The following is a 25,892-nucleotide window of genomic DNA, read 5'->3' on the forward strand; positions in this document are numbered from 1 at the left end:
GGTGGTGACGGCTGACAGGGAGCTCTTGAGTGGGCTGGTCCATGCTGTCACAAAGAGTTAGAAGCGATTGAACGAATAAACAACAAAGGTTGAGGAAATCAATTCAGGGCACCAAAGCGCCAATTAAGAGGAGCAAACAACAGCATCTACCACTAGGTGGCAATGGTGATAACTACAGTCACATATGCATGCCATCTACAGCAGCGGCTGCCAAACTGTGCTCTGTGAAGATCTCATTGAAATTCAGTGTATCTCTGTTTTAAAAACCAAATTTGAATTTGTGCCACTGAATGACTGTTGGGTGGAAGTGACAGACATATAGCTGTAAGCAATCAGAAAGACTATCCAAGTAATGCTCCACTTCCTGTCCACCTACTGATGTGAATCAGACCTTTTACCTTATGATTACACCAAAAGCAAATTTAGGAGTAAGTTGGATGCTGCCCTGGATTTACATATTTAGCTGTCAGACATAAAATCGAATTTCAAAACTATTCTAATTACAAAAATAAAACTATATCATTCATCACTTTAGATTCAAATCCAATATTTTCCTGTACCAAAATAAGAGTCTGTGGTTATATTTAGATTTTTTTTATTTCCAGTCCTACTGCATTGCATAAAACACTCAGGTAATAGAAGTAGATTAAAGAAGGAAGAACTTTGTGGGGTTACAGTGCTTAGGGACAGAGTTAGGGTCCATGAGGAGGGGAAAAGTCTTCTGAAGGGTTCCATTACTCAAAAGGTTTGAGAACCACTGATCAATAGTACTAGAAGAAAACTTTTACCAAAAAAAATGCCCAAGATATCATTTAATGTTTAATTGAACCACTGTCTTAATGTGTTTTTAAAATCCTGACGCTAAACTAAGCAGAAATAGGATTTTGCATCCTCTGCCAAAAATCTTCATAAACTAAGGATTTTGCAATGTAGCAAACACTGTCTATAAAACTCTGTAGTGTTTGAGAGAGCAGAATTTTAAGTACGTGAAGTGTTTTATTTTAGGTGTTTTCATATGGTGACATTACTTTGCCATAGACTCTTATGAAGGCTCATGTTTTTATGTCTCCCAGAGGATATTTTCCTCTGCCACCCCTAGATTGTGAAATGACCTACCAAAAGAGATTTGACAGCTAAATGAACTGTCATAATTTTAAACACAGTTAAAGACCTATCTATTCCAGCAGCCTACCCAGTCAATTTTAAACTATAAAATTCAAATTTACATTTTATTAGTATTTGGTGTTTTTAATATTTTTATTTTTATTGTGAGGAGAGGCGGATAACAAATAAAATTATTATTATCCTTTTATTATTAAAACAATTGTATGCTGAACCATCTATTACTGGGATTAGTGGTTGGCTACTTTTTTGTAGTGGACTGCATTTTGGGTTCATATTCTTTACAATGGATTTACAGATATTTATCAATACTTTCTAAACCGTTTAAAATTTTACTCTGAAGTCTCCTGTAATCAAAATTATAGCGAGTAACTTTTCAATTTTTTCTTTATAATGGTAGATAATTGCATGAATTACTGCCGTGTTTTAGCATGGTTCTTCTTTGTTTCAGTGATGCCTGTACAGGAAAGTTTCTCAATGAATTACATGCATTCAGTATCACAATCTTGCAAGTCTGCTCTTAATACATCCCATTTGATCTAGTAGAGCTTACTTCCAGGTAAATGTGTATAGAATTGCTACTCAAACCACTGATTCTGGATTAGTCCCAAGCAAACATTTTGTCTTTTAGGAAGTAGTTCCGTGCCATTCCTCCACTCCCATCACTTTCTTAGGGTGAGCAGATGCCTCCTGTACTGCTGTGTTCTGCTCTGAGTTTCTTCCAATTTTAAGGTGGGGCAATTTAAAAACCATACTGCAAGCTTTCAGTACAAGTTCTCACTATGTCTGGTACAAGTTTTCACTATGAACTAGATCCTGTGTGCATGGATTAAAACATTTTGCTTGTAATTTTACTTATCTTGAAAATTGCATTTTTACAGATTTCACTGATATTCCTTTAAAAAATACATTATCAGATCATTGTGGTATACGTTTATTACAGGGTGTGGTAAAATGATCTCCACTCCATATATTGCTGCATTGAGCACCAGCAGTACAATCTAATGGTCCAACCAGACCCCCGGTTCTTAGAACACCAAGGATTGATGAACTTTTTTCTCTCATTAGTTGAAGTTATGAGTTATGTAAATGAATAAGCAGGTGATATCACAGACTGTTTACTCAGGTATTATTTTTCTTGTAGGTGAATTTGGTGAAGTATGCAGTGGGCGTTTGAAAATACCTGGGAAACATGAGTTGCCGGTGGCCATTAAAACCCTCAAAGTTGGATACAGTGACAAGCAAAGACGAGATTTCTTGGGAGAAGCCAGCATTATGGGACAGTTTGACCATCCCAACATAATTCACTTGGAAGGTGTTGTCACAAAGAGTATGTATTATTTTGGTAATAGGTTCTTTGGCTTTATGAAATTCTTTAAAATCTGGTACCTTGATGCCATCAAATGATAAGGTGCCTACCAGGGGCTTTTGTGAAGTTATGTATTTATTACTGTTCTAGAGTTAGTCACAATTTCTTTTCAAACATTTTCTTTATATATTAAAGAAAATTTAATATATTAATGAAAATTGTTAACAATGTCAAAAGTAGCACAGTTGCTCTTTGCCAAAGGGTAAGTGAATAATAGCTACAAATTCCCTCCCCAGAAAAATACACATAAGCACAACACATAAAAATTGCACATACTCTATTTAATCCATATATATATATATTCCGTTTTTTCATTGAAATTCAACATAACTGAAATAATTAAGATTTGCAAGGAGGAAACTGATGGGGAAGAAATGCCTCCAATTCATTGAACCCTCTCTGCCCCACCGCTAAGGCTAGAACTGATATTATGTCTTGTCTTTCACTCTTTCCTAGTGCCCCAATACTTCTGTCTATATCGGGACATTTGGGTGTGCTCTTGGTTTATTTTCAATGCTCGCTCCTATCTTTTAAAAAAACCTTCCACTAAAATAGGAAGCTTGAGGCAGAACTACACAGGACTATCTTACACATAAAACAAATTATTATTATTATTATTATTATTATTGTTGTTATTATTATTATTATTATTCCTCATGGCTTGAGGCAGGGTACAACATGATAAAACACAACACTATTAAAATTCATATAGCAGAAATACACAAGTAAAATAGATTAAAATTAACGATATAATGTAGGTTAAAATTCACATGTTCAAATTAACTTGTGAAATTAACTTGTGAATAGGCCTTCTGGAAGAGATGGGTCTTTAATTACGTCTTAAATTCTGACAGCTCATTTAGCTGATGGAGCAGTTCTGGCAGGTCATTCCACAGTCTTGGGGCAGGCAATGAAAAAGTCCTTTGGGTGACAGGTGCCAGTCGCGTTCTGGCCGGCTAGTACAATAGATCTCCCCCAGAGGACTTCAGCGTTTGGGGAGATTGTATGGGAAAGGGTGAGGTTACCTGTAGGTAACCTGGGCTCAAACCATGTAGAGCTTTAAAGGTCAAAACCAATACACATAACAGTAAATATAACATATCAAATTATAAAATCGTTAAAACATATAAACAGTTAAAACATATAAATACAATAGAATGATAGAATCAGAGTTGGAAGAGACCTCATGGGCCATCCAGTCCAACCCCCTGCTAAGAAGCAGGAATATTGCATTCAAAGCACCCCTGACAGATGGCTATCCAGCCTCTGTTTAAAAGCTTCCAAAGAAGGAGCCTCCAACCCACTCCAGGGCAGATAATTCCAGTGCTGAATGGCTCTCACAGTCAGAAAGTTCTTCCTAATGTTCAGATGGAATCTCCTTTCTTGTAGTTTGAAGCCATTTTTCCGCGTCTTAGTCTCGAGGGAAGCAGAAAACAAGCTTGCTCCCTCTTCTCTGTAACTTCCTCTCACATATTTATACATAGCAATCATGTCTCCTCTCAGTCTTCTCTTCTTCAGACTAAACATGCCCAGCTCTTTAAGCCACTCTTCCTAGCGTTTGTTCTCCAAACCCTTGATCATTTTAGTTGCTCTCTTCTGGATACATTCCAGCTTGTCAATATCTCTCTCCAATTGTGGTGTCCAGAATTGGACACAGTATTCTAGGTGTGGTCTGACCAAGGCAGAATAGAGGGGTAGCATGACTGCCCTAGACCTAGACACTATACTCCTATTGATCCAGGCCAAAATCTCATTGGCTTTTTTTGCTGCTGCATCACATTGTTGGCTCATTTTTAACTGGTTGTCCATGAGGACCCCAAGATCTTTTTCACACGTACTGCTTTCGAGCCACGCATCAACCATGGTGTATCTTTGCCTTTCATTTTTTTCTGCCTAAGTGGAGTATCTTGCATTTGTCACTGTTGAACTTCATTTTGTTAGTTTTGGCCCATCTCTCTAATCTGTCAAGATCGTTTTGAATTCTGCTCCTGTCTTCTGGAGTATTGGCTATCCCTCCCAATTTGGTGTTGTCTGCAAACTTGATGATCATGCCTTCTAACCCTTTCATCATTAATAACCATGTTGAACAGCACCGGGCCCAGGACGGAACCATGCGGTGCTCCACTCGTCACTTCTTTCCAGGATGAAGAGGAAGCATTGCTGAGCACCCTCTGGGTTCGTCCATTTAACCAATTACAGATCCACCTAACCGTAGTTTTGCCTAGCCTGCATTGGATTAGTTTGTTTGCTAGAAGGTCATGGGGGACCTTGTGGAAGGCTTTACTGAAATCCAGGTACGTTACATCCACGGCTACATCCACATCTACCCAGCTTGTAACTATATCGAAAAAAGAGATTGGATTAGTATGGCATGACTTGCTTTTGATAAATCTGTGTTGACTATTAGTGATGACCGCATTTTTTCTAAGTGTTTGCAGACCACTTCCTTAACAATCCTTTCCAGAATCTTGCCTGGTATTGATGTGAAGCAGACTGGACAGTAATTGTTTGGTTCATCCTTTTTTCCCTTCTTGAAGATTGGGACCACATTGGCCTTCCTCCAATCTGCTGGGACTCCTCCCATTCTCCAAGAACACTCAAAGATTTTTGCCAATGGTTCCGAGATGACTTCCTCTAGTTCCTTCAATATTCTTGGGTGTAGTTGATCTGGCCCTGGGGACTTGAACTCATTTAGAGCGGCCAGGTATTCCTGGATGACTTGTTTCTGAATTTGGGGTTGGATGTCCTCTAATCCCTCATCCACTCCATCTTGCTGAGGTTGAAGATAGCTTTCTTTTTTTGAAATGCAGATTAAAACCATACCACATAGTGCCGAGTCTTGATTTGAACTAATTGAAGTTTCCAAACTTGGTACAATGGTAAGCCAATGTAAAGTATATTGCAGAAGCCCAACCTTGAAGATACTAGCATGTGCACTACAATCTGGGATGCCCAACGCACGATGTCAGAAATTGTGAAAACTGGTCCACCAGAGGAACTCCTACTTTTTGGAGTGACTAATATGTGACTACTAGTCTGATCAGGCTGCCAAGGTATGGCTCTGAGGAGCATTAGTAGGGAAATTTGTGTCAGTTCCTTCCTCTCATTCACAGATAAAGATAGAGAATGAATGTCAATAATGCTTTTGGGGTGATTTGTCAATGGAATGGCGACGATCTCAGCACACACAAGGCACTGTAACACATCTTCTTAAACTTAAGCTACTTTATTAAACACAAAACTAAAATAATATTTACACTAGAAGTTAAGCAGAACAAGAAACATCTCGAGCGGCTACGTGGTTTGGTTTTTCGTTGTTATCTAGAATCAAGTGCCTCCTTATATTCCACAGTGACGAGATGACGTATGACGTATGACACAACACAGCGTACAACATTTTCCGCACTGAGATTTACAACTCCTCCTTCATGATACAGTTAACCCTTTCCAGACAGGAATTACAACTCCGGAACATTGCATTACAAAGCTTACAAACACTAACTTTGGAAACTACAATACACTATATTCTGACATGATTGTGGGGTCATTGCTTCTCCTCTTGCTTTTAGCAATGGACATCATATAAATGATCCCTTCCCTTAGTACATTCTACATCTTTGCTTTTCTTTGCATGTTGTCATACTTCTTCAGTCCCCAGAAGCCAATGATGTAACATAATTGTGTAGACACAAATAATGTAATGATGTCAGGAACCAAATTTTACTGTAGTGAATATTATCAGAAACTGGGGTACTCAGTATGGGTCTGCAGCTTCCAGAAACACTACTGTGTTTCTAATAACTTGCCTTTCTAGCCTTATTCATTCCATTTTATGCCCATTTTGTCATGTAATTTTAGCTTGTTAGTTTCATTACTAGACCTTCATAATGATACTAAGGTCTCTGGTTCAGCAAGCCTGCCACTTGCCTATAATTTTTCTTGCTGAAGCTCACACTTATTTGTGTCCTTAGTTTCATGTTCTCTAATGTGATGCTAATTTATTCAGCAATTACTCTCAACCTGCAGCATGCAGATAATGAAGCATAAGGTCAAAGAAATATGATTCTGTTATGATGGAAACAGAGGAAGGGCGCCAGAAACAGTGCTTCTAGGGAGTAGAGTCATTAAGAGGTGCCATTCTTTTTGTAATGCTGCCGTTAAGTGCCCAAGAGGATGGAATTGCATTGTACAACTCACTGTGATCTGCTAATAAAACTTAGTGCATTTAATGCCATTGCAATCTGCTGAGATCTAATGATAAATGCATAGAAGATCAAGCTGTTCCCTTGAATTGCTCATTTCTGATTGCCAAGTTCATCATGCTGACGGATAGCGCCGGAAAGGTCATTGGATTCTCTTTAACTTCCTTTCCTAAGATGGTAGAAATGACCACAGGGAGTGAGTGGCTGTAGCCACTTGGGGGAAAGCCAAATAGACTGTTAACACTTGAAAGGATATACAGATTGAGAATCTCTTATTTAAAATGCTTGGGATCAGATGCATAGAGTTTTGAATTTTTTTCAGATAATGAAATATCTTGGGCCTAAATCTAAATGCAAAAGTCAATTATGTTTCTCACACCCCTTACAGACATAGTCAGAAGGTAACTTTATACACAATATTTTTAATAATTTTGTGCATGAAATCAAGTTAGTGTGCACTGAAGCATCAAAATGCAAAAATGTCACTAGCATTTGCAGCTGTTCCCCAGTCTTCATGGACTCAACTCCTATCTTTCAGTGATTTGATTATTTATTTGGGACATTTCTATACCATCTTCCTCTGAAGATCCAAGGTGGTTTACAGCAGCAATTACTCACAAATATAAAAATAACCATCAAATAAAAGTCCATTAAATAAATCCCTCACTGTCCTAATGGACATAACATTATCATTACATAACAAACAAGTAAAATTCCCAAGGAACTAAAATAATAGAAATAGTTAACATGATTTAAATGCATGATTAAAATGTCCCAAATAAATGTTGTTTGGGGCTATTTGTTAACAACATTTTCTATAGATTATAGGTTGTGAATATACATGCTCCCATTCCCGCTTCTTTAAATCCCTTTGCACAAGCGTCCTAGAAGCCTGGAAAATGCCCCATTATTTTGAATAGATTCATATGTGCATTTTAGAAAGCTGTTCTAGGAAACCTTGGTGTCAACAGATGTAAGGGCTTCATAGAATCATAGAATCAAAAAGTTGGAAGAGTCCTCATGGGCCATCCAGTCCAACCCCCTGCCAAGAAGCAGAAATATTGCATTCAAATCACCCCTGACAGATGGCCATTCAGCCTCTGTTTAAAAGCTTCCAAAGAAGGAGCCTCCACCACACTCCAGGGCAAAGAGTTCCACTGCTGAACGGCACTCACAGTCAGGAAGTTCTTCCTCATGTTAAGATGGAATCTCCTTTCTTGTAGTTTGAAGCCATTGTTTCGTGTCCTAGTCTCCAGGGAAGCAGAAAACAAGCTTGCTCCCTCCTCCCTGTGGCTTTCTCTCACATATTTATACATGGCTATCATATCTCCTCTCAGTCTTCTCTTCTTCAGGCTAAACATACCCAGCTCCTTAAGCCACTCCTCATAGGGCTTGTTCTCCAGACCCTTGATCATTTTAGTCACCCTCCTCTGGACACATTCCAGCTTGTCAATATCTCTCTTGAATTGTGGTGCCCAGAATTGGACACAATATTCCAGGTGTGGTCTAACCAAAGCAGAATAGAGGGGTAGCATTACTTCCCTAGATCTAGACACTATGCTCCTATTGATGCAGGCCAAAATCCCATTGGCCTTTTTTGCCGCCACATCACATTGTTGGCTCATGTTTAACTTGTTGTCCACGATCTTATTCACACGTTCTGCTCTCGAGCCAGGCATTGTCCCCCATTCTGTATCTTTGCATTTCGTTTTTCCTGCCAAAGTGGAGTATCTTGCATTTGTCACTGTTGAACTTCATTTTGTTAGTTTTGGCCCATCTCTCTAGTCTGTCAAGATCGTTTTGAATTCTGCTCCTGTCTTCTGGAGTATTGGCTATCTCTCTCACAATTTGGTGTCGTTTGCAAACTTGATAATCATGCCTTCTAGGCCTTCATCTAAGTCATTAATAAAGATGTTGAACAGGACCGGGCCCAGGACGGAACCCTACGGCACTCCACTCATCACTTGTTTTCAGGATGAAGAGGAAGCATTGGTGAGCACCCTCTGGGTTCATCCATTTAACCAATTACTGATCCACCTCACCGTAGTTTGACCTAGCCCACATTGGACTAGTTTGTTTGCCAGAAGGTCATGGGGGACCTTACTGAAATCCAGGTACGCTACATCCACAGCATTCCCCACATCTATCCAGCTTGTAACTCTATTGAAAAAAGAGGTCAGATTAATCTGGGATGACTTGTTTTTGATAAATCCATGTTGACTATTAGCGATGACCGCATTTGTTTCTAAGTGTTTGCAGACCACTTCCTTAACAATATTTTCCAGAATCTTGCCTGGTGTCGACGTGAGGCTGACCGGACGGTAATTGTTTGGGTCATCCTTTTTTCCCTTCTTGAAGATTGGGACCACATTGGCCCTCCTCCATTCTGCTGGAACTTCTCCTGTTCTCCAAGAACTCTCAAAGATGATTGGCAATGGTTCGGAAATGACTTCCGCTAGTTCCTTCAATACTCTTGGGTGTAGTTGATCTGGCGCTGGGGACTTGAACTCATTTAGAGTGGCCAGGTATTCCTGGATGACTTGTTTCCCAATTTGGGGTTGGATGTCCTCTAATCCCTCATCCACTCCATCTTGCTGAGGTTGAAGATGACTTTCTTTTTGTGGGAAGACCAAGGCAAAGAATGCATTAAGTAGTAGATTAAATGGGGAGAGGTGATATGGGGGGGGAAATTGAATAGAAAATGGTTGTTGGATAGCCTCAAGTAAAATCCGCTTTCACATAATCAACAATTACATTTTGTCTATGCTTTTGTCTGCCTAGTAATGAAAATTGATGAAGTGAAAAAGCTGTATGTGCTCTGGAACACCTTCACTGAATTTGTACAATCAAGAATGATTGTTTTTTTAAAAAAAAAGAATTTTATTAGATTTTCCATAATACAACGAAAGAGTGGGAACAATAACAATATAGAAAGAGAGAAAAGGATAGAAGTATATAAAGCAAAGAAAAAGTGAAAATTGAAAAATAAAAAGTATGTATCTTAACTCCTATTCCAAAAATGAAAAGGGTGCCCCCCTTCTCTGCATAGAGTGGTAAAAGTTCTTCCCAGGAGAACTTGCAAAAAGCATCAACCCCTCTTTTCTCTCTGCTGTAGCACAACTTCTAGCTTTTTGAATGCCTTGGGCAGGGAAATGCTGGCAGAGGCCAGGGGCAGCTGGCCCCTTGACATAGCGCTTGTGGTTTCATCTCTTCACGAAATCACCTTCAAGATACCTATGAGTTATATAAAAATCCATAACTTTGTCTCCACATTTTGTCCTTGACTTATACATGAGTCTATATTATAGTCTTTTCACCATAGGCAACTCAACCATGCTCAAACAACTTAATGAGTTGAAATTCATGGGACTGGTACACACAAAAAATGTTGGCTATCTGCTACTCTAGGAGTTACAACTAATACGTTCATGATCTTCTTTGATCAGGTAAACCAGTCATGATTGTGACAGAATACATGGAAAATGGATCTTTGGATACATTTTTGAAGGTAAGACATGAATCATAGAATCATAGAATTGGGACCACATGGGCCATCCCTGACAGATGGCTATTCAGCCTCTGTTTAAAAGTTTCCATGGAAGGAGCTTCCACCACACTCCAAGACAGAGAATTCAACTGTTGAACAGCTCATACCATCAGGAAGTTCTTCCTAATATTCAGGTGCAATTTGAAACCATTGCTCCTATTTCTAGTTTCCAGAGCAGTAGAAAACAAACCTGTTCCCTCTTCCTTTTGACATCCTTTCACATATTTATACATGGTTATCATGTCTCCTCCCAACCTTCTCTTCTGCAAGCTAAACGTAACCATACTACAGGCTAAACATATCCATGAAATGAATATGTAGATGAAGAATCTCTCCCACTTCAATATGCATCTTTGATCTGGGAATCTTTTTAGAAACCCTATTTACCAGCAGTCTGTGGGAATCCTGTTCCTTCATAGATTCAACACCTTGGGTAGCTTCTTTAAGGCCAGCCCAAACCAGGAATGGATTCACTACTCTGCTGACACTGGAGCCACTACACTCCAAGGTAGCATATTCCACTGTTGAACCATCATGAAGTTCTTCCTAACATTTTGCTCAAATCTCTTTTCCTGAAATTTGAAGATGAAGTCTGGTAAGAAATTGATGGATCCATTCAATCGAGAAAGACACAGTCATGAGTCAAGATGTGAACAGGGCAGCTGATAACAGGAAGTCTCTCATTCACAGTGGATGAGATTACATAAAGTTTTGTATATGTTTTGATGATTATAAAAATTACTTTAGGTCTTCTTTCTTTTTCTTCAACCCTTTTTTGTATATCAAAAAGTATGCAAAAGCAGTGTGTCTGCAAAAGGCATTGTATTATGTGGTCATGAGTTGTTTTTCCACAGGACAAGATGTTTCCCACAATGGCTTTGGGGCTCTCCCCCCTCCCCCAACACACACACAAACACAAATATAATAAAATCCTGAAATGTCTTCATGTGTTAAGATTCCTTTGCTTATTAAGGATGAGAAAATATGTGAGTTGTCTTTATGTGACTACAACCCATGTACAGATTCATTAAAATGCTAATTATGCCAGATGCTATTTGTACCATAAGAGATTCTACAGAACCCAAACCCCTTAGGTTAAATTTGTTCTCTCACCACATCTTAAAACATGGGATGGGAGAAAATATGAACAGCATCTGTGTAACTTAAAAGTTTACAATAACATTTTAAACTTTTGAAATGCCAATTATAGTTGAAGGACAATGCACAACCTCTTAATAGGTTTTAAGTATGAAGCACACTGTCAGTTAACCAGAACTCAAGCAACTGCCCCCCCCCCCCAAAATGAAGAAATAATACTTTAAACAAAAAGGCTGCTTGCAGTTACTTTTCGTTACTGTATCTTGTCGTAAGTCTTTTAATAGTTTATCTCTTGCTTTAATGATGTCTGTTTCCTTGAGCCACAGGGGGAGGCAGTTAATAAATTTATCAATATTATTATATCAAGTCAATACAGAGTTCAATGTCTGTTGTAGTATAGACTATAGCATTAGTTAGGTCGATTTTAACAGTAACTCTCAAGCAACCAGAAACTAAATTTATCTGGCATTTACCTTATGGGTGCTGAGTAACTGAGAATCTACTATACTTAGTGATGGATTTTTTTTATCCCCCTACAATATCACTTTCCAGGGAAATTTATGAATAATGTGACGTACAGTACAAGATTAGTAGAATAACTACTAATTTTCAGGAACAGGAAGAACTGGTCCAATGATTGGTTTACAGCAGAGAAGCACAATCTCCATCACAAAATGGAAAAACAATGTTACCAAAGTAGAGCGATCAGGGTATCAGTTAAGTATGCACTCCCTTTATCCCCAAAGGGTGCATTTTAGGCTCTTTTGTATCTTCACATGAGCCATACTTTCTGATGTAAACATAAGCATCCATATACCTTATTTACTTAAGTCTAATGCACATCCTTTTTTGGCTAAATTACCTTTATAAATTAGGGTACACATTAGCTTACATAGTGCTCAAAATTGGCTGCCTCCCTCCCTTGATTTGTTGGTCTCAGATGCCCCTTTGCCCTCCTCTTCTTTGCCTGAGCGACGCACATATTCCATGTCTCCTTATTTCCCCCAGCATTGCCTCTCAGATAGAACCAGTCATTTGCCTTTCCTAATGGCAGCAAATGGGTATCTCTACACGTGGAAATCACTCTGGAGCCTTCTGGTAAACCAAGCCTTTCCCCAACTTCCTCCATTCCTTTCCACTACCCCCCCCCCCCCCCCCCCATGATTGAGGAGGGAAAGAGGGAGAAAATTGACTGACTGAGGAGGGAAAGAAGGAGACAACTCTATTACCCTGCAGGTTTTTCTACTTTTCCCTCTTTTCCTCCTCAGAGAAGCCCCCTCAGCTTCTCTCCCTTCCACATAATTTTGGCTGGTTTGAAGTGGAAAAGAGAAGTGGGAGAAACAGGACAGATGCCTGCTGGGTAATGTAGTCTTCTCTCTCTCTCTTCTCCTTCAAGACAATTAATCAGGAGGGAGATTCAGTGGTTCTTGAAGGAGAGAGGGGGGAGGAGGAAGGGTCGCCACTGCCTTCCCAAGGGCAGGGAAGTGCTTAGTAGCATGTTCCCCCAACCTCCTTTTCCCCACACAGAAGCAGCCTGGGGGCAAAGAACAGATCTGGCTTGGCTCCTCCTTTAGAATCACAGAATCATAGAGTTTGAAGAGACCTCATGGGCTATCCAGTCCAACCCACTGCCAAGAAGCAGGGAAATTGCATTCAAAGTACCCCCAACAGATGGCCATTAAGTCTCAGTTTAAAAGCCTCCAAAGAAGGAACCTCCGCCACACTCCGGGGCAGAGAGTTCCATTGCTGAACAGTTCTCACAGTCAGGAAGCTCTTCCTAATGTTCAGATGTAATCTCCTTTCTTGTAGTTTGAAGCCATTGTACCACTTCCTAGTCTCTAGGGCAGCAGAAAACAAGCTTGCTCCCTCCTCCCTATGACTTCCTCTCACGTATTTATACATGGCTATCATGTCTCCTCTCAGCCTTCTCTTCTTCAGGCTAAACATGCACAGCTCTTTAAGCCATTCCTCATAGAGCTTATTCTCCAGAACCTTGATCATTTTTGTCGTCCTCCTCTGAACACATTCCAGCTTGTCAATATCTCTCTTCAATTTGCTACATATGCTGGATTTTTACATCTGAGAAGACATGTAAGGTGGTTGATTTTGGTTGCTGTAGTTAAAGGCTATTTCTAAATATTCCAGTCCCTCTTACTCCTGAGTATTGCCTTACACACAAAGAATGTGGAATAAGGAAAAGGGAGAGAAATACGATGTCTCCTGCACCAGGGTAGTTAGTGATGTTGAATTTCTAGTGTTAATCTATGGACTTCCCTATTTCAGAGCCTTGATATGTTTAACGCAAGCATGCCTCAGTTTACTTCTTCTCTGCTATAATTTTCTAGTTAAACAAAGCAATGTGCTCTATATGAATGCTTTGAATTGCCTTGATTCTGCTTCTGATGACTTTGCTGCATGGCCCACCAGCTCCCGTAGGCATCAGCCACCATTGAAGAACATAGCACTTAGGTGTGTGAAGATGCTGAAACATTTTCTTGCTCTCTCTTATTTTTTTTAAATAGCAAACTGAAACTGTCAGGGAGGGACTGGCAGGATAGCAAGAATCTTAACTACCATAAGTAAATGTGTCAAGCCCCTTGGCCTTGCAAATTGAAACAAACTGCTGCTGTATCAGCTGAACTGGAGTCCAACAAAACTCTTCTCAATCAGAAAATGAATGTAAAAACTGGAGATTCAGAGGTAGGCCACCTTAGAGCTACTTAAGCCAGTTCTTCTCTTTAAAAAATCACTGAAAGGAATATAAATAGCAAAAGCAGAGATATAACTGATCCACACAGGGTGTTTTTTTTTGTCAATTTATATGTTCTAGAGAAGGTGAATTGAAGTTGAGGATACCTCCAAACTGTGTATTTCTTCAAACCCCTTCTCCCAAAAGAGGCATTGTCAAGATGTGACTGGAGCAGAAATCTTCGTATTTGCATGTGGTGATGGTGATAGCGCTAGGGCATAAATAAAGAGGAGATGGATGAAAAGGAGATAATAGGCCTAGAGGAAATGAATTCTCATCTATACATTACTCCAGCAATGTAAGACCTGGACGTGAGTAATGTATAGATGAGACTTTGTCATTTCCAAGATCCATGACTAAATTCCTACTGACTTTACTTGCATCAGGGTTTCGATCGACTGCTTGACATTCTCACTATCCATTATTTTTTGCAGAAGAATGATGGGCAGTTCACTGTAATTCAGCTGGTCGGCATGCTCCGAGGAATAGCATCTGGGATGAAGTACCTTTCTGACATGGGCTACGTCCACAGAGACTTGGCTGCCAGAAATATCCTAATCAACAGTAACTTAGTATGCAAGGTGTCTGACTTTGGACTTTCCAGAATTCTTGAAGATGATCCTGAAGCTGCCTATACAACAAGGGTAAGGAGCAGTGAATAGGATGCAGCATAAGAGAAGACAGTGGAAGAGCACTTAGGACATTTTCCAAATATTCTACTACACAGTTGTAAGCATCGGTGGGAGTCTTCAACAAGCAAATTGCCTTAGGGTCATCTTAATGACTTGGCAAAAATTACTTGAAGGCAAACAACAACAACAGCACTTTATATAAAAAAAAACACTAGTATTCAAGCTCTATAGTCTGACTAGTTTGTCCCAATTGTGTTTTGCAATTTCTCACTTTCGTAGCTTTTCACCTTCTGAATACCAGCCTATTTCTAATTATGTCACTTTTGCATCCTTCTTTGCAAGCAACTAAATTTCATCCCTGTTCCCCTAGTGCTGGGGACTATCACAGAACAGTTATCTCTTTTAAGGATATGGGATGGGAAACATATCAGTATTTTTGTTGGGGTGGGGGAAATGAAAATTCACCTTGGAAAGGAATGATCTGGTGCATGTATCCACTTACTTTGCTTTTGTAGGTTCCTGGTTCTTTAGTGCTAACCACCACCACCATCACACATACACACACTGGTACTACTTCCTTTTAATGAATCAATCACAAGGATTCACTCAGGAAAATATTATGTAGCAAATGGGAGGAACATTTAGTACTTTGAGAGCCAGTGTGATATAGCATTTTACTGTGATTCTGGAGAACAAAGTCCTAATTTCAGTTCAGCCATAGAAACCCACAAGTCAAACGATCTCATTCTCATAGGAAGGCAAAGGAAAATCCCCCTGAACACATATTGCCAAGAAAACTCTGTGATAGTTTCACCTTAGGTCTGCTAGAAGTCAGAAATGATTTTAAGGCACACTGCAACAACTTAGTGCTTTGTCTGCCAGTCTGATTTTTATCTGAATACTCAGGTCAATATTTTCTATGTACTTTTCATGTTTTAACAGACCAGCAGGGAAGCACTAAATCAAATACCAATGTTTCCTTTTTAGACTATGAACAGGCAGATATATTATTCTGGGCTTGATCTTTTCCATCTCTGTTTTCCTTCCAAGTTTGAATTCAGAGTTTGTGAACACAACATTTTGTTGACATGCTAGTAAGTTCACCTGAAAATTGTGAGGTGGGATTTCCAGTGACTCTCAAGAACAAGCTGATTGCTTGTTTGTTTGGATTTTTCCCCTGCAGCTACTTTACCCTAATTGAGATGTGAATTCTATATGTGTCCTGGTGTTCAAATGAAATTTAAACAACTCTTCAGGACAGGCAATTAGTAGTCAGCCTGCAGGCACACATAAGGTGAGATAACACAGAAAGAGGCCATCCTGCTCTCACAACCAAATTACATTATGAATACTACATCATTTTCATGCCTTGTTCAGAGATATGGTATCCCTTGATACAATGAGAAACTGTGATTTCTCTTCACTTCTTACAATTCCTTAGGGAGGAAAAATCCCAATCCGATGGACAGCTCCAGAAGCAATAGCCTTCCGCAAATTCACCTCTGCCAGTGATGTCTGGAGTTATGGGATTGTGATGTGGGAAGTGGTGTCCTATGGGGAAAGACCCTACTGGGAGATGACGAATCAAGATGTAAGTACTTACTTGCAGATCAATGTCCTGACAAGCATTAGGTTTGAACATAATTGTTTAATCTCTTTTTGAAAAATGGAATGTATACTGATGCTTCCATTCATATTTCATCACTGTCTGTCCTTCTGAAAATGATATACCATTTAAGTTGCTTTCTGTCCCATCAGACCTGCCTCCAAAGAACAGCCTAAAAGAATCTGCTCTGGAGCAGACTCCAAGTTGGCAAGTATCAGGTGCATATGTTCAGGACCTCAGACTTTCTTTCTTGGGCACCAGTGAGTCAATACGCGGGCCCAGTATTACCTCATTAGCATTCCAAGTGATATTGAGTGGCTGGACCTAACTGCCATTCAAAATGTTCTACAGTGCTCTGGAGTGATGCTACATTTTGCTATACAATGATGGCCTTTTCAAGCTGCTTGGAGTGCTGCTGCCACTGTAGCTACTATTAGGGTTGACTGACAGAGCAATACAGGTGGGTGACAGAGTGTGTTTGCCAGTGGGCTACTATAATGACTCTTACCTAATAGGCCAGAGTAGAAGCCTGGAAAGTCAGTAGGGCAAACCTCCATTTTGAGAGGGTCTGCCAGTAAAGCAGCCATCTTAAGAGTGAATAGATAGAATATGGGAGGAGTTGGAGGTCTCCTGGGATTGGCTAGAGAGGGGGGGAGGAGCCAAGTCTTGGGATGGAAAAGATTTCAGCTTCTGAGAGTGAGTTGAGATTTGGGAACTGAAGGAAGAAGAAGTGGGTTTTGTGACTGGGTATTTCTGAGAGTGTGTGTATGAACAGGGTCAGAACAGCTACCTGATTTCTTGTGTGAGACAGCACAAGGGCTCTGCTCTCTAGTTTGAGTAAGTTAGCTGTGAGGATTCTGGTGAGAGTTGGCTAATTACTCTAAGACAGCCTGGGGATAGGTTAATCAAAATCTCACTGCTATTTCTCTGAAGTAGAGTGAGGTAATTTCTTTGTGTCCAGTAGCTATATCTGTGAGATTAGTTCTGTTTGTAACCAAGCCAAGAAACTCTTTTTAAGCAACCATTAAGATATTGTGCTATAGTAACAAGACAAGCATTTATGCCTCTCAAAAGAAGAAGTTAGTTGTCTGTTTTTTTTATAAATAAAATCTTTTTCTATTTAACTCTTAAGAAGCCTCTATCATTCCACAATCTGTCAGTATTTCTGTGTGATAATTCTAGTTTCTTTAACATCCTAATACCACAGAAAGCTCACTTATCCAAGCAGTCATATTGGGAGCCAACAAAAAAGCTGTGTGGGCAGAAGTGGGAAAGATTTACCTCAGAAACTCATTTTAAAAATCCTAATGCATATTAGGTTGGTGGCAGCAATAAACCAAAAGAAGACTGAAGCAGTGTTCACTCTACCATTACACATTCTATCTAACATCAACTTGCTACCATACTATCATCCAGTAGTGGTGTATTACATATAATCCTTTATAGTGGTGTTCAGCTGGGGGATATATTATAGTATATCATATGATCCTTTATATTGGTGTCCAGCAGTGCGATATACATTGATATAGTTAAAACGTAACACATTAAAATGTATAACAATATAAAATAAAACAAAATAGAACAACAACATTATAACAAAATATAAAGCAATGATCAACTAACACCAATAGCAAAATTCAACGTTTCGTCACAGGTGGGCGGACTGGTGCAACAACATTTCAGAAGAAAGGACTAGTGAGTAAAGTATATAGGTCATATAGCAACAGTAAGGATAAGAGCAATATAAAATTATGAAGTCTAATCTCAATTGATCAGGTGTTTAGAAAGAGTGTTACGTGAAACCTTCTTGCTAAATTAATGCAAGCTCTTCTCTCAACTCTGATGTTGCTGGTGCTCTCTTCTGTATTGTACCAGTAGCAAGAGGACTTCGGGTAATAGATATGAAGCTCTTGACTCCGTACAAACAGTCTGGACCCCTAGCCTTAAGAGCAGAAAACCTCTAGTCTTTGCATCACCTTCCTGTGAATGGCTTTAAGGAATGCTTTCACTGTGACCAGACCTAAGTGGCAAACTTGACTTCTCTAGAAACACGAGGACATGTTTCTGGTGATATATGTACATAGAGAGCAGTTCTGTCAAAGTTTAGCTGCCCACTGGTTTAGGATAATAATGTACATGTAGCACACTGTATGCAGTTTGGCTGTACATTTTAGGAAAACCCATACATGCTTTTGAGATGTGATATCAGCATGTAGGATGACAGAATGACCAAAGGGGAAGTTTCACATATCCCTAACTAGTGCAGCAAAGAAACAGCTGTGGTTTACAGAAATCTACAGAAATGCTTCTTTTTCTTGCCGTGATTTTTCTTGCAAGTCCTTTCACTTCAGTGGAACAAACACACTTTGCAATAAAGTGAAACAACAAAGACAGGACAGGTTCCCTTAGTAGAAACATTGTCATCCCATGAATAGGGCTTAATTCAGCATCCATCACTATTATTTTTTAGGATGAAGGGCTGTCATGGGATGAATGCATTTTATTACTCAATTCAGAAGCAGTGACAGACTCACACGGCTTAATCCTCTGGGGCCATGCCTATTGCTCGCCACTGCAATTTCTGTGAAAGAGGAGAAAGCTGTGTGGTCTATTTGATAGTAATTGAACAGGCTGGATCCACATTCTACCTTAGCTCATGAATGAGTTTTAGGGAAATGTACTGGTTTTTTTCTAAAGGTGGATTAGTTACTCTTTTAAACATGCTTCAGTCACCCTTTTGTGCCTGCAGTTGGGGGAGATTAAGCACAGATAGCAGAGCGGATACACCACCGATCTTTCAATACATGCTATCAAATGGAATGGCCAATCTAATGCACAATAGAAATTGGCAGAAGTCCAGCTTCACTAGTTACTATGAATAAATGACTGAAAACTAAAAGAGAGTGATCTTCTGGCACATTTTAAAGATTTCACATTGCCTGAAATAATTCGTCACAAATGCCCATGTCTATGTTTGTTGTTCAATATAGTTTTCAGTACAATAAATGTTCTAAAATATATTACAGAGTTTGGCAGATTAGAGGGATGCCATTCAAAGACATGGGCATTTTGACATACGTTCTTAATCTGAAAAAAAAAAACTTTTTTTCCGAAAAAAAAGCCTTTGTAACAAGCAGTAACCAATTGTAGCTAATTTCAGTGATTATATATCCTTCCTTGTCTATTCCTCCTTCATTACCATCATCTCCATTTCCTTCTGTCTTCTTTATAGGCTTAGCCTGTTCTTTAGACTGGTGTTAAACTAGTTCTTTGTAAGATCTAGATCAGCACTAATACCACCCATCTTACTCCACTCCACACACAAATATAATTTTCCTCTGTCTTGTAGCTTTAGATAATGGCAGGCAATGCAGCCACAAGCTCCACATGATGCCTATATGTTTTTGGTCTTCGAACTGGGTCATAATGCCATCATGGTGGTGGTAATAGGATTGCTGTTAAAATGGCATTCACTGCCCGCTTACAAGTAGAAGTGCACTCTTGGATTGTTAAAATCATAGAATTATGGAGCTGAAAGAAACTTATGGGCCATCCAGTCCAACCCCCTGCTAAGGAGGAAAATTGCATTCAAAGCACCCCTGACAGATGGCCACCCAGCCTCTGTTTAAAAGCCTTGGCTTTTCAGAGTTCAGTATATGTATAAATAACAATTGCCTCATGAAAGATACTGGTAAGTACATTGTTAAGGGATCATCACATAGTATTAACCTCTTCACAGTTCTTCCCTGAAGGTCTATCTTGTAATACGTAACTATTTCATTGTCATGTTCAAGGATGATTAATTATAATAATTTCCTCATCATCATCACTTTATTTCTTAATTAGTCGCTCTCCACCAAAGTGCTCCGAGCGACTTACAATTTAAAATAGCTTATACACAATATAAAACATTCAACATAAAAACATTCCACATAAAAACATTCAGCAGTGACTATGGCAAAATTTGATCCGATTACTTAAATGCACAACCAAACAGCCAAGTCTTGAGCGCCTTTGCAAAAGGTCGCAACTCCGACATTGCTCTAATATATGGAGGCAATGAGTTCCACAGAATTGGAGCATAGATCAAAAAAGCTCTATGCCTTGTAGCTTCCAAATGTGCCTTCCTAGGACCCGGTATGTATAGGAGATTTTCCTGGGTGGATCGAGGTGACCACTGATGGGGAAAAGGAATGAGGCGGTCCCTAAGATATAAAGGTCCTTGGCCATTTTGAGCTCTAAATGTCAGGATCAGTATCTTGTAAGAGATCCGATGTTCTATTGGTAGCCAATGCAGTTGTTGCAGAATCGGTGTAATATGGGATCTTATAGATGATCCCGCTAGCTGCCTGGCTGCCGCATTTTGGACCATCCGAATCTTCTTGGTCGTTGACTTCTGAAGGCCAGCATATAAGGCATTGCAATAATCCAACCTAGTGGTGACTGTTGCGTGGCTTACCATTGCCAATGTTTCTACCGAAAGGTAGGATGCCAATTTCCTTGCCTGGCAAAGATGAAAAAAGGCCTGCTTACTTATGGCAGTGATCTGGGCCTCCATCGCCAGCGATGAATCCAACACAACCCCAAGGCTTTTAACAGTGGCAGACGGAACCAGAGCTTCCCCATCGAAATCAGGCAGAGACTGGGTTAATTCTGGCGGCTGGCCAGGCCAGAGTATCTCAGTTTTTGCAGGATTGACTTTTAGTCTGCTTGCTCATACCCAACTCATCACTTCTTCCAAACACAGCTTAAAGTTCTCAGGAATCCTGTAGGAGAAAATAAACATTCCCATAGAGTAGTCTCCCAGTATTCAAACATCCCAAAATGTTGCAGAGGAAAACCTGTCAGTTTTGTCTGTGTGTTCATGTGTGAATACAAAAATTGGATATGTTTTTCTATGCAAAATAATTCCACCACAATACTTTGTAATTTCCGAATACAGGAAGAAAAAATGACAAGATTTTTGTTGGTCTCTTGTTTTTTGCAATATGGTTTCCTTTCTTCAGGCAACCACTTTTTTACTTTAGAATGTATAATAATGAACATTCTTTCCATCCCAATATATCAAATGTTCAAAAATTTATGTTTAACAGTTTTCTTTTCCATAACACAGATTAAAATATTTTTTCTCAAAAAAATTAATTTGTCAGCAGTCTGAGAATTACTTTATGCCCCCCCCCCCCCCAAGGCTGTTTCACCTCTTTAAGCATTGTCTTTACAATCATTTGCTTTCAAGTGGGATGTCCCGGAACCTGCTTTATCTTCCTTTAGGTGATTAAAGCTGTTGAAGAAGGATATCGTTTGCCAAGTCCCATGGACTGCCCAGCCACACTGTATCAACTTATGCTTGATTGCTGGCAAAAGGAGAGGAACAGCAGGCCCAAGTTTGATGAAATTGTCTGCATGTTAGATAAACTCATCCGGAACCCCAGTAGTCTGAAAACATTGGTGAATGCATCAAGCAGGTAACATATCCACCCCTGTGTCACCTTTCTTGCATTATTGCTAGCATTAGCAAGACCTCAGGTTGTGTGTTTTTTACATAATTGCTCAGACAATTTCTCACTTTTATTACTGCATGGAAACATATGAAAGTTCTTTAGCAATCTTATGTTTACAGTGGTAATTTTAAGGAAATTGAAGAATGAGTTATCCAGACTCAATCCTGGTCACATTTAGCGAAGCAAACACGTAGTGAAGATTCACAGCAGGGGTGAGCAAAACTTTTGGACTGTAGTACAGGCAGTCCCCAAGTTACAAAGATCCAACTTACAAATGACTCATACTTAAAAACCAGAGTGACACTCCAGGAAATGAGAGAATTTACCCCTAGGAAGGGAAATTCACTGCTGAAAGAATTATCATGGGAAAAAGATGTCTCAACTGAAGCTTTGTCATCAGTCCTTGTTTCTACAACAATGCCATTTTTTTTTCAAAATCCAATTATCACAGGGACAGAAAGTAAGGTGAAATCTTCTGAACAGGGGCACAGACAGCAAAACAAACACCACAGGAATGTTAATCCTTCTCTAGTCTATCCAATTTTTGGCTGGATTTACACTTAAAAATGCACCTGTTCCCACTTACATACAAATTCAACTTAAGAACAAACCTGCAGAACCTATCTTGTTCATAACTTTGGGACTGCCTGTAATCTTCACCATAGGCTGAGACTGGAAGGTTTTTCAGTGCAACCATATCTGCAGGGCAACACTCTTCTGCTCATATCCAGCAATGTAAGGAAGTGTTAATCCCACTGAATGCCACCAAAAACATGCGAAGAAGTATTACTGCCACCAATAACTGTAAGGAAGTTCAGAGACTGCTAAATTAAACTGCCACCAATATGTATAGAGACACTGGTATTAAAGTCTCTGTTTAGGTTGTGAGGTAACTTTGGTAGAGTGGAATGCACCGAACGTAAAATCAATGGAGATGAGGCAGTTTTTTTAAAATAACAAAGAGAACAAGTTTATTGTTAAACAAAGCGTAATGTTGCAATATGAAGATGTTACAATCTTATAAACTCCTTCTACAGTGAAGCGCTTTATTATTTCAGTGTTCCCTGTTGTGAATATTCTCACTGTTTGTCCTATACCGGATCAAACCACTGATCTCCAGTCTTCCACTACTGGCGATCCTAAAACCTCCTCTGTTAGATTCTTTTTACTCAAAGTAATCTAACGAGGTTTTCCCTTCAGCTCCCTTGCTGAAGAAATATTCACAAACACTAAAAACTAACTGACTCTACACTGCTTCACTCCACAGAGCCCCTAACTGACTCTGCTCCTCTTCTCAGGGTCTCTTCCTCCTGACTGAAACTTAACTGCCACTTTCAAACCTTTTTCTCTTTAAGCTCCGCCCACCTCCTCTTCTGCCTTGTCTCCATGGCAACCTATCTCTCACAGCTAGGCCATGGCAACAAATGTAAAACACAAATACAGATATTAACACATTATAATAAACACTTTATAATAAACATTTCTCTACAAGCAAATTTCCAAGCTCTCATATCTGACTGTAGTGATTTTCATGGTCAATTAAAACTTTGATGGAAATCATGATTAGGGAAGCTTGACTGTAGTTTTTGTATCAACAAAGTATGATTTGTGATTGACCAGCCAATCAGAATCATATGTCATAGTTTGATGTAGAATCTGAAATACTATAGCTCTTCAATTCTAAGACACACTTTCCCCCCTATAAACATTCTTAAAATAGTGTACATATTATCTTATGTATTTTTGAAGGTGGTGGAACTGAAATTAGGCTGCATCTTACAATGGATGTTGTCTTACAATTGATGAATTACTGTATTTAAAATTATAGTAATGGCTACCTCCAGAGATTGCTGAATATAAAGATGATTGTCCTTACCAAAATGTGGAGCTGAATCTTAAAAGATGAAAACAGAGGGTAACTGTAGCCCCAAACTATGGGTGTTTGAAAATTCAAACAATGGTTTGGAGCTAATCTGGGTTGGTATTTGGAGTGTGTCTTTATACGTTTATATGCATCACAATCACTAAAGCAAACCTGGCATGTGCACACATATCTGTAAGAAGCAAAATTACATTTGTTTTGGATGTTTATACCTATACCTTTTCAATACAATATTTACCACTTTTTAGTCATGCATCATTTTGTGACATTTTGTTTTTTCTTCGTGGACTCTGTGAATGCACATACATGGAGTATCTGTGCCTGTGCAGGCTCCAATGGAAAACTCTAGATGAATCCTTTAAATTTTGGTGGTAATTCCACCCACTCCTCCCAGGGCATAAAAGGGGGCCCTGGCTGCGAGCTTCCCAGTTCCTTTTTTGCACGGCACAGCTCCCTTCGGAAGCATTGTTAAAATTTCCATGACGCACTTCAAGCAGTGCACCCAGTGTGCTGCGAAAATCCCAGACTCCGATGGCCACATAAAATGACTTCTTTGTCTCAGTGAAGGTCCCGACAACAGAGTGACTATGGTAACAGTACCTACCCAGCCATGGAGAAGCTGCCCCTCTTTGACCTCAAGCTCCCTTGCCTCAGTAAGGTCGACTCGGTCAAACACTGCAACTCCTCCATCTACCTCGTTAATGCAGATTGTTTTTAAGAGGGCCCATAAGGAATCCCAGAGAGCCCAGTCTGACTCTGCCACTCCCTTGCCAGTTCCTCCTACCCCAAGGACATTGCTGGCAACCTCTGCTACAGACAAGCAGCCCCCAGCTAAGAAGAGACAAACCCAGTAGTCAGCTGCCTCCTTCAGAAGAGACCAACCATCTTCTTCTGCGACCTCCTCGAGAGATCCTCCCCAATTCAACCAGTCTAGCCCCCCAAGGAGTCTCCTGAGTCACTGATACACCATTTATCGATGGGTGAGATCCAAGACTCCCCAACACAATCCACTCCGTGGTCAGGGCATCTCTATTGCAGATACAGCCTACTGAGCCCCAGGCCTGTCAACAACTTTTCCCCTGACTTCCACATGCTTGGCTCAAACAAAAGTGTCTGTGTCCAAACAACTGCCTGTCTCCAGATCTCCATAGAGGCCCCCTCAACCATCTGTTGCTGCACCTCCAGACCTGCCTCTCCAGTCTCCTCAATGTACTGAGGAAGAGGACCAGAACAATGACCTGCCCAAGTCAGTGCACTCAGACTCTGTTTTGTCACTGGGCATAGACCTCTAACTGAACCTGGAGGCCTACAATATCAACCCTCTGTTGCCGATGGGTAATGTCAGAACCTTTGTCAACCAGACTGTCTGTTTGGCACACACTTTGGGACTTAAAATTAAAATTAAACAAATATCAAAGGCAGTAACTGAACCAGTCTTCAAAAGGGTGCAAGTTGAGGCTCCACCAATGACCCATCTGCCCTTTCTGCCCTACTTACTCAACATCCTCCAGGCCTCCTGGAAGACCCCATCCTCCATAGCACCGACCTCCAAACGCATAGAGGTGTGGTATTGCATGTATGATGAGGGACTTGAATGGCTAAAATATCACCCCAAGCCAAACTCTGTCGTGGTCAAGTCTGCCCAATCTTCCATCAAACAGTCGAACTACCCCTCGGACCGAGAGGGGAAATGCTTCAATACCGTTGGTAGAAAACTCTACTGTGGGGCCCTGCTGTTGTCCAGGACCACGAACTATATTTCTGCATGGGAGTGAACCAACAGATCCTGTGGGATCCCTTTTATGCTAAACCCCTTTCATGCTAAACCCCTTCCTCTTTGACTAGTCATCAGCCTTCCTCTACTTGTTCCCTCCAATCCCACTTATCCTGAAAGTGCTGGAGATTATCCAGCTCTGCAAGGTGAACTGCATCCTGATAACTCCGGCTTGGCCTGGTCAACCATGGTAGACAGCCCCCCTGGAGCTGTCTTGAGGCAAACTTTGCTCTCTGCTCCCCTGAGTCACCTTCATACCAGGAAACAGGGCCCCATTCTCCACCCAGGTGTTTACTCTCTTCACCTCACAGCATGGAGAATAATGAACTGTGCTTGTTGCAACTCACTCTCAGGTCCAATTTGAGAGCCACACACAAGCTGGTGACAACAAAAGTATATGCCTACAAGCT

The 25,892-nt window shown here is 40.1% G+C and overlaps 1 protein-coding gene across 4 annotated transcripts in view; it reads left to right on the forward strand.

Moving 5' to 3' along the window:
* The window catches only part of EPHA5 (EPH receptor A5), a 339,685-nt gene that overhangs the window by 295,535 nt on the left and 18,258 nt on the right, over positions 1–25,892 (forward strand). For all 4 annotated transcript variants that reach the window (XM_060781401.2, XM_060781402.2, XM_060781403.2 and 1 more), the window contains 5 exons: positions 2,267–2,452; positions 10,140–10,201; positions 14,522–14,731; positions 16,161–16,310; positions 21,597–21,790. In XM_060781401.2, coding sequence (XP_060637384.1) covers positions 2,267–2,452; positions 10,140–10,201; positions 14,522–14,731; positions 16,161–16,310; positions 21,597–21,790 — 802 coding nt within the window. The remainder of the gene's footprint in view (positions 1–2,266; positions 2,453–10,139; positions 10,202–14,521; positions 14,732–16,160; positions 16,311–21,596; positions 21,791–25,892) is intronic.

The sequence above is a fragment of the Anolis sagrei genome, chromosome 6, assembly GCF_037176765.1.
Source record: "Anolis sagrei isolate rAnoSag1 chromosome 6, rAnoSag1.mat, whole genome shotgun sequence".
In the NCBI taxonomy this organism is placed as follows: domain Eukaryota; kingdom Metazoa; phylum Chordata; class Lepidosauria; order Squamata; family Dactyloidae; genus Anolis; species Anolis sagrei.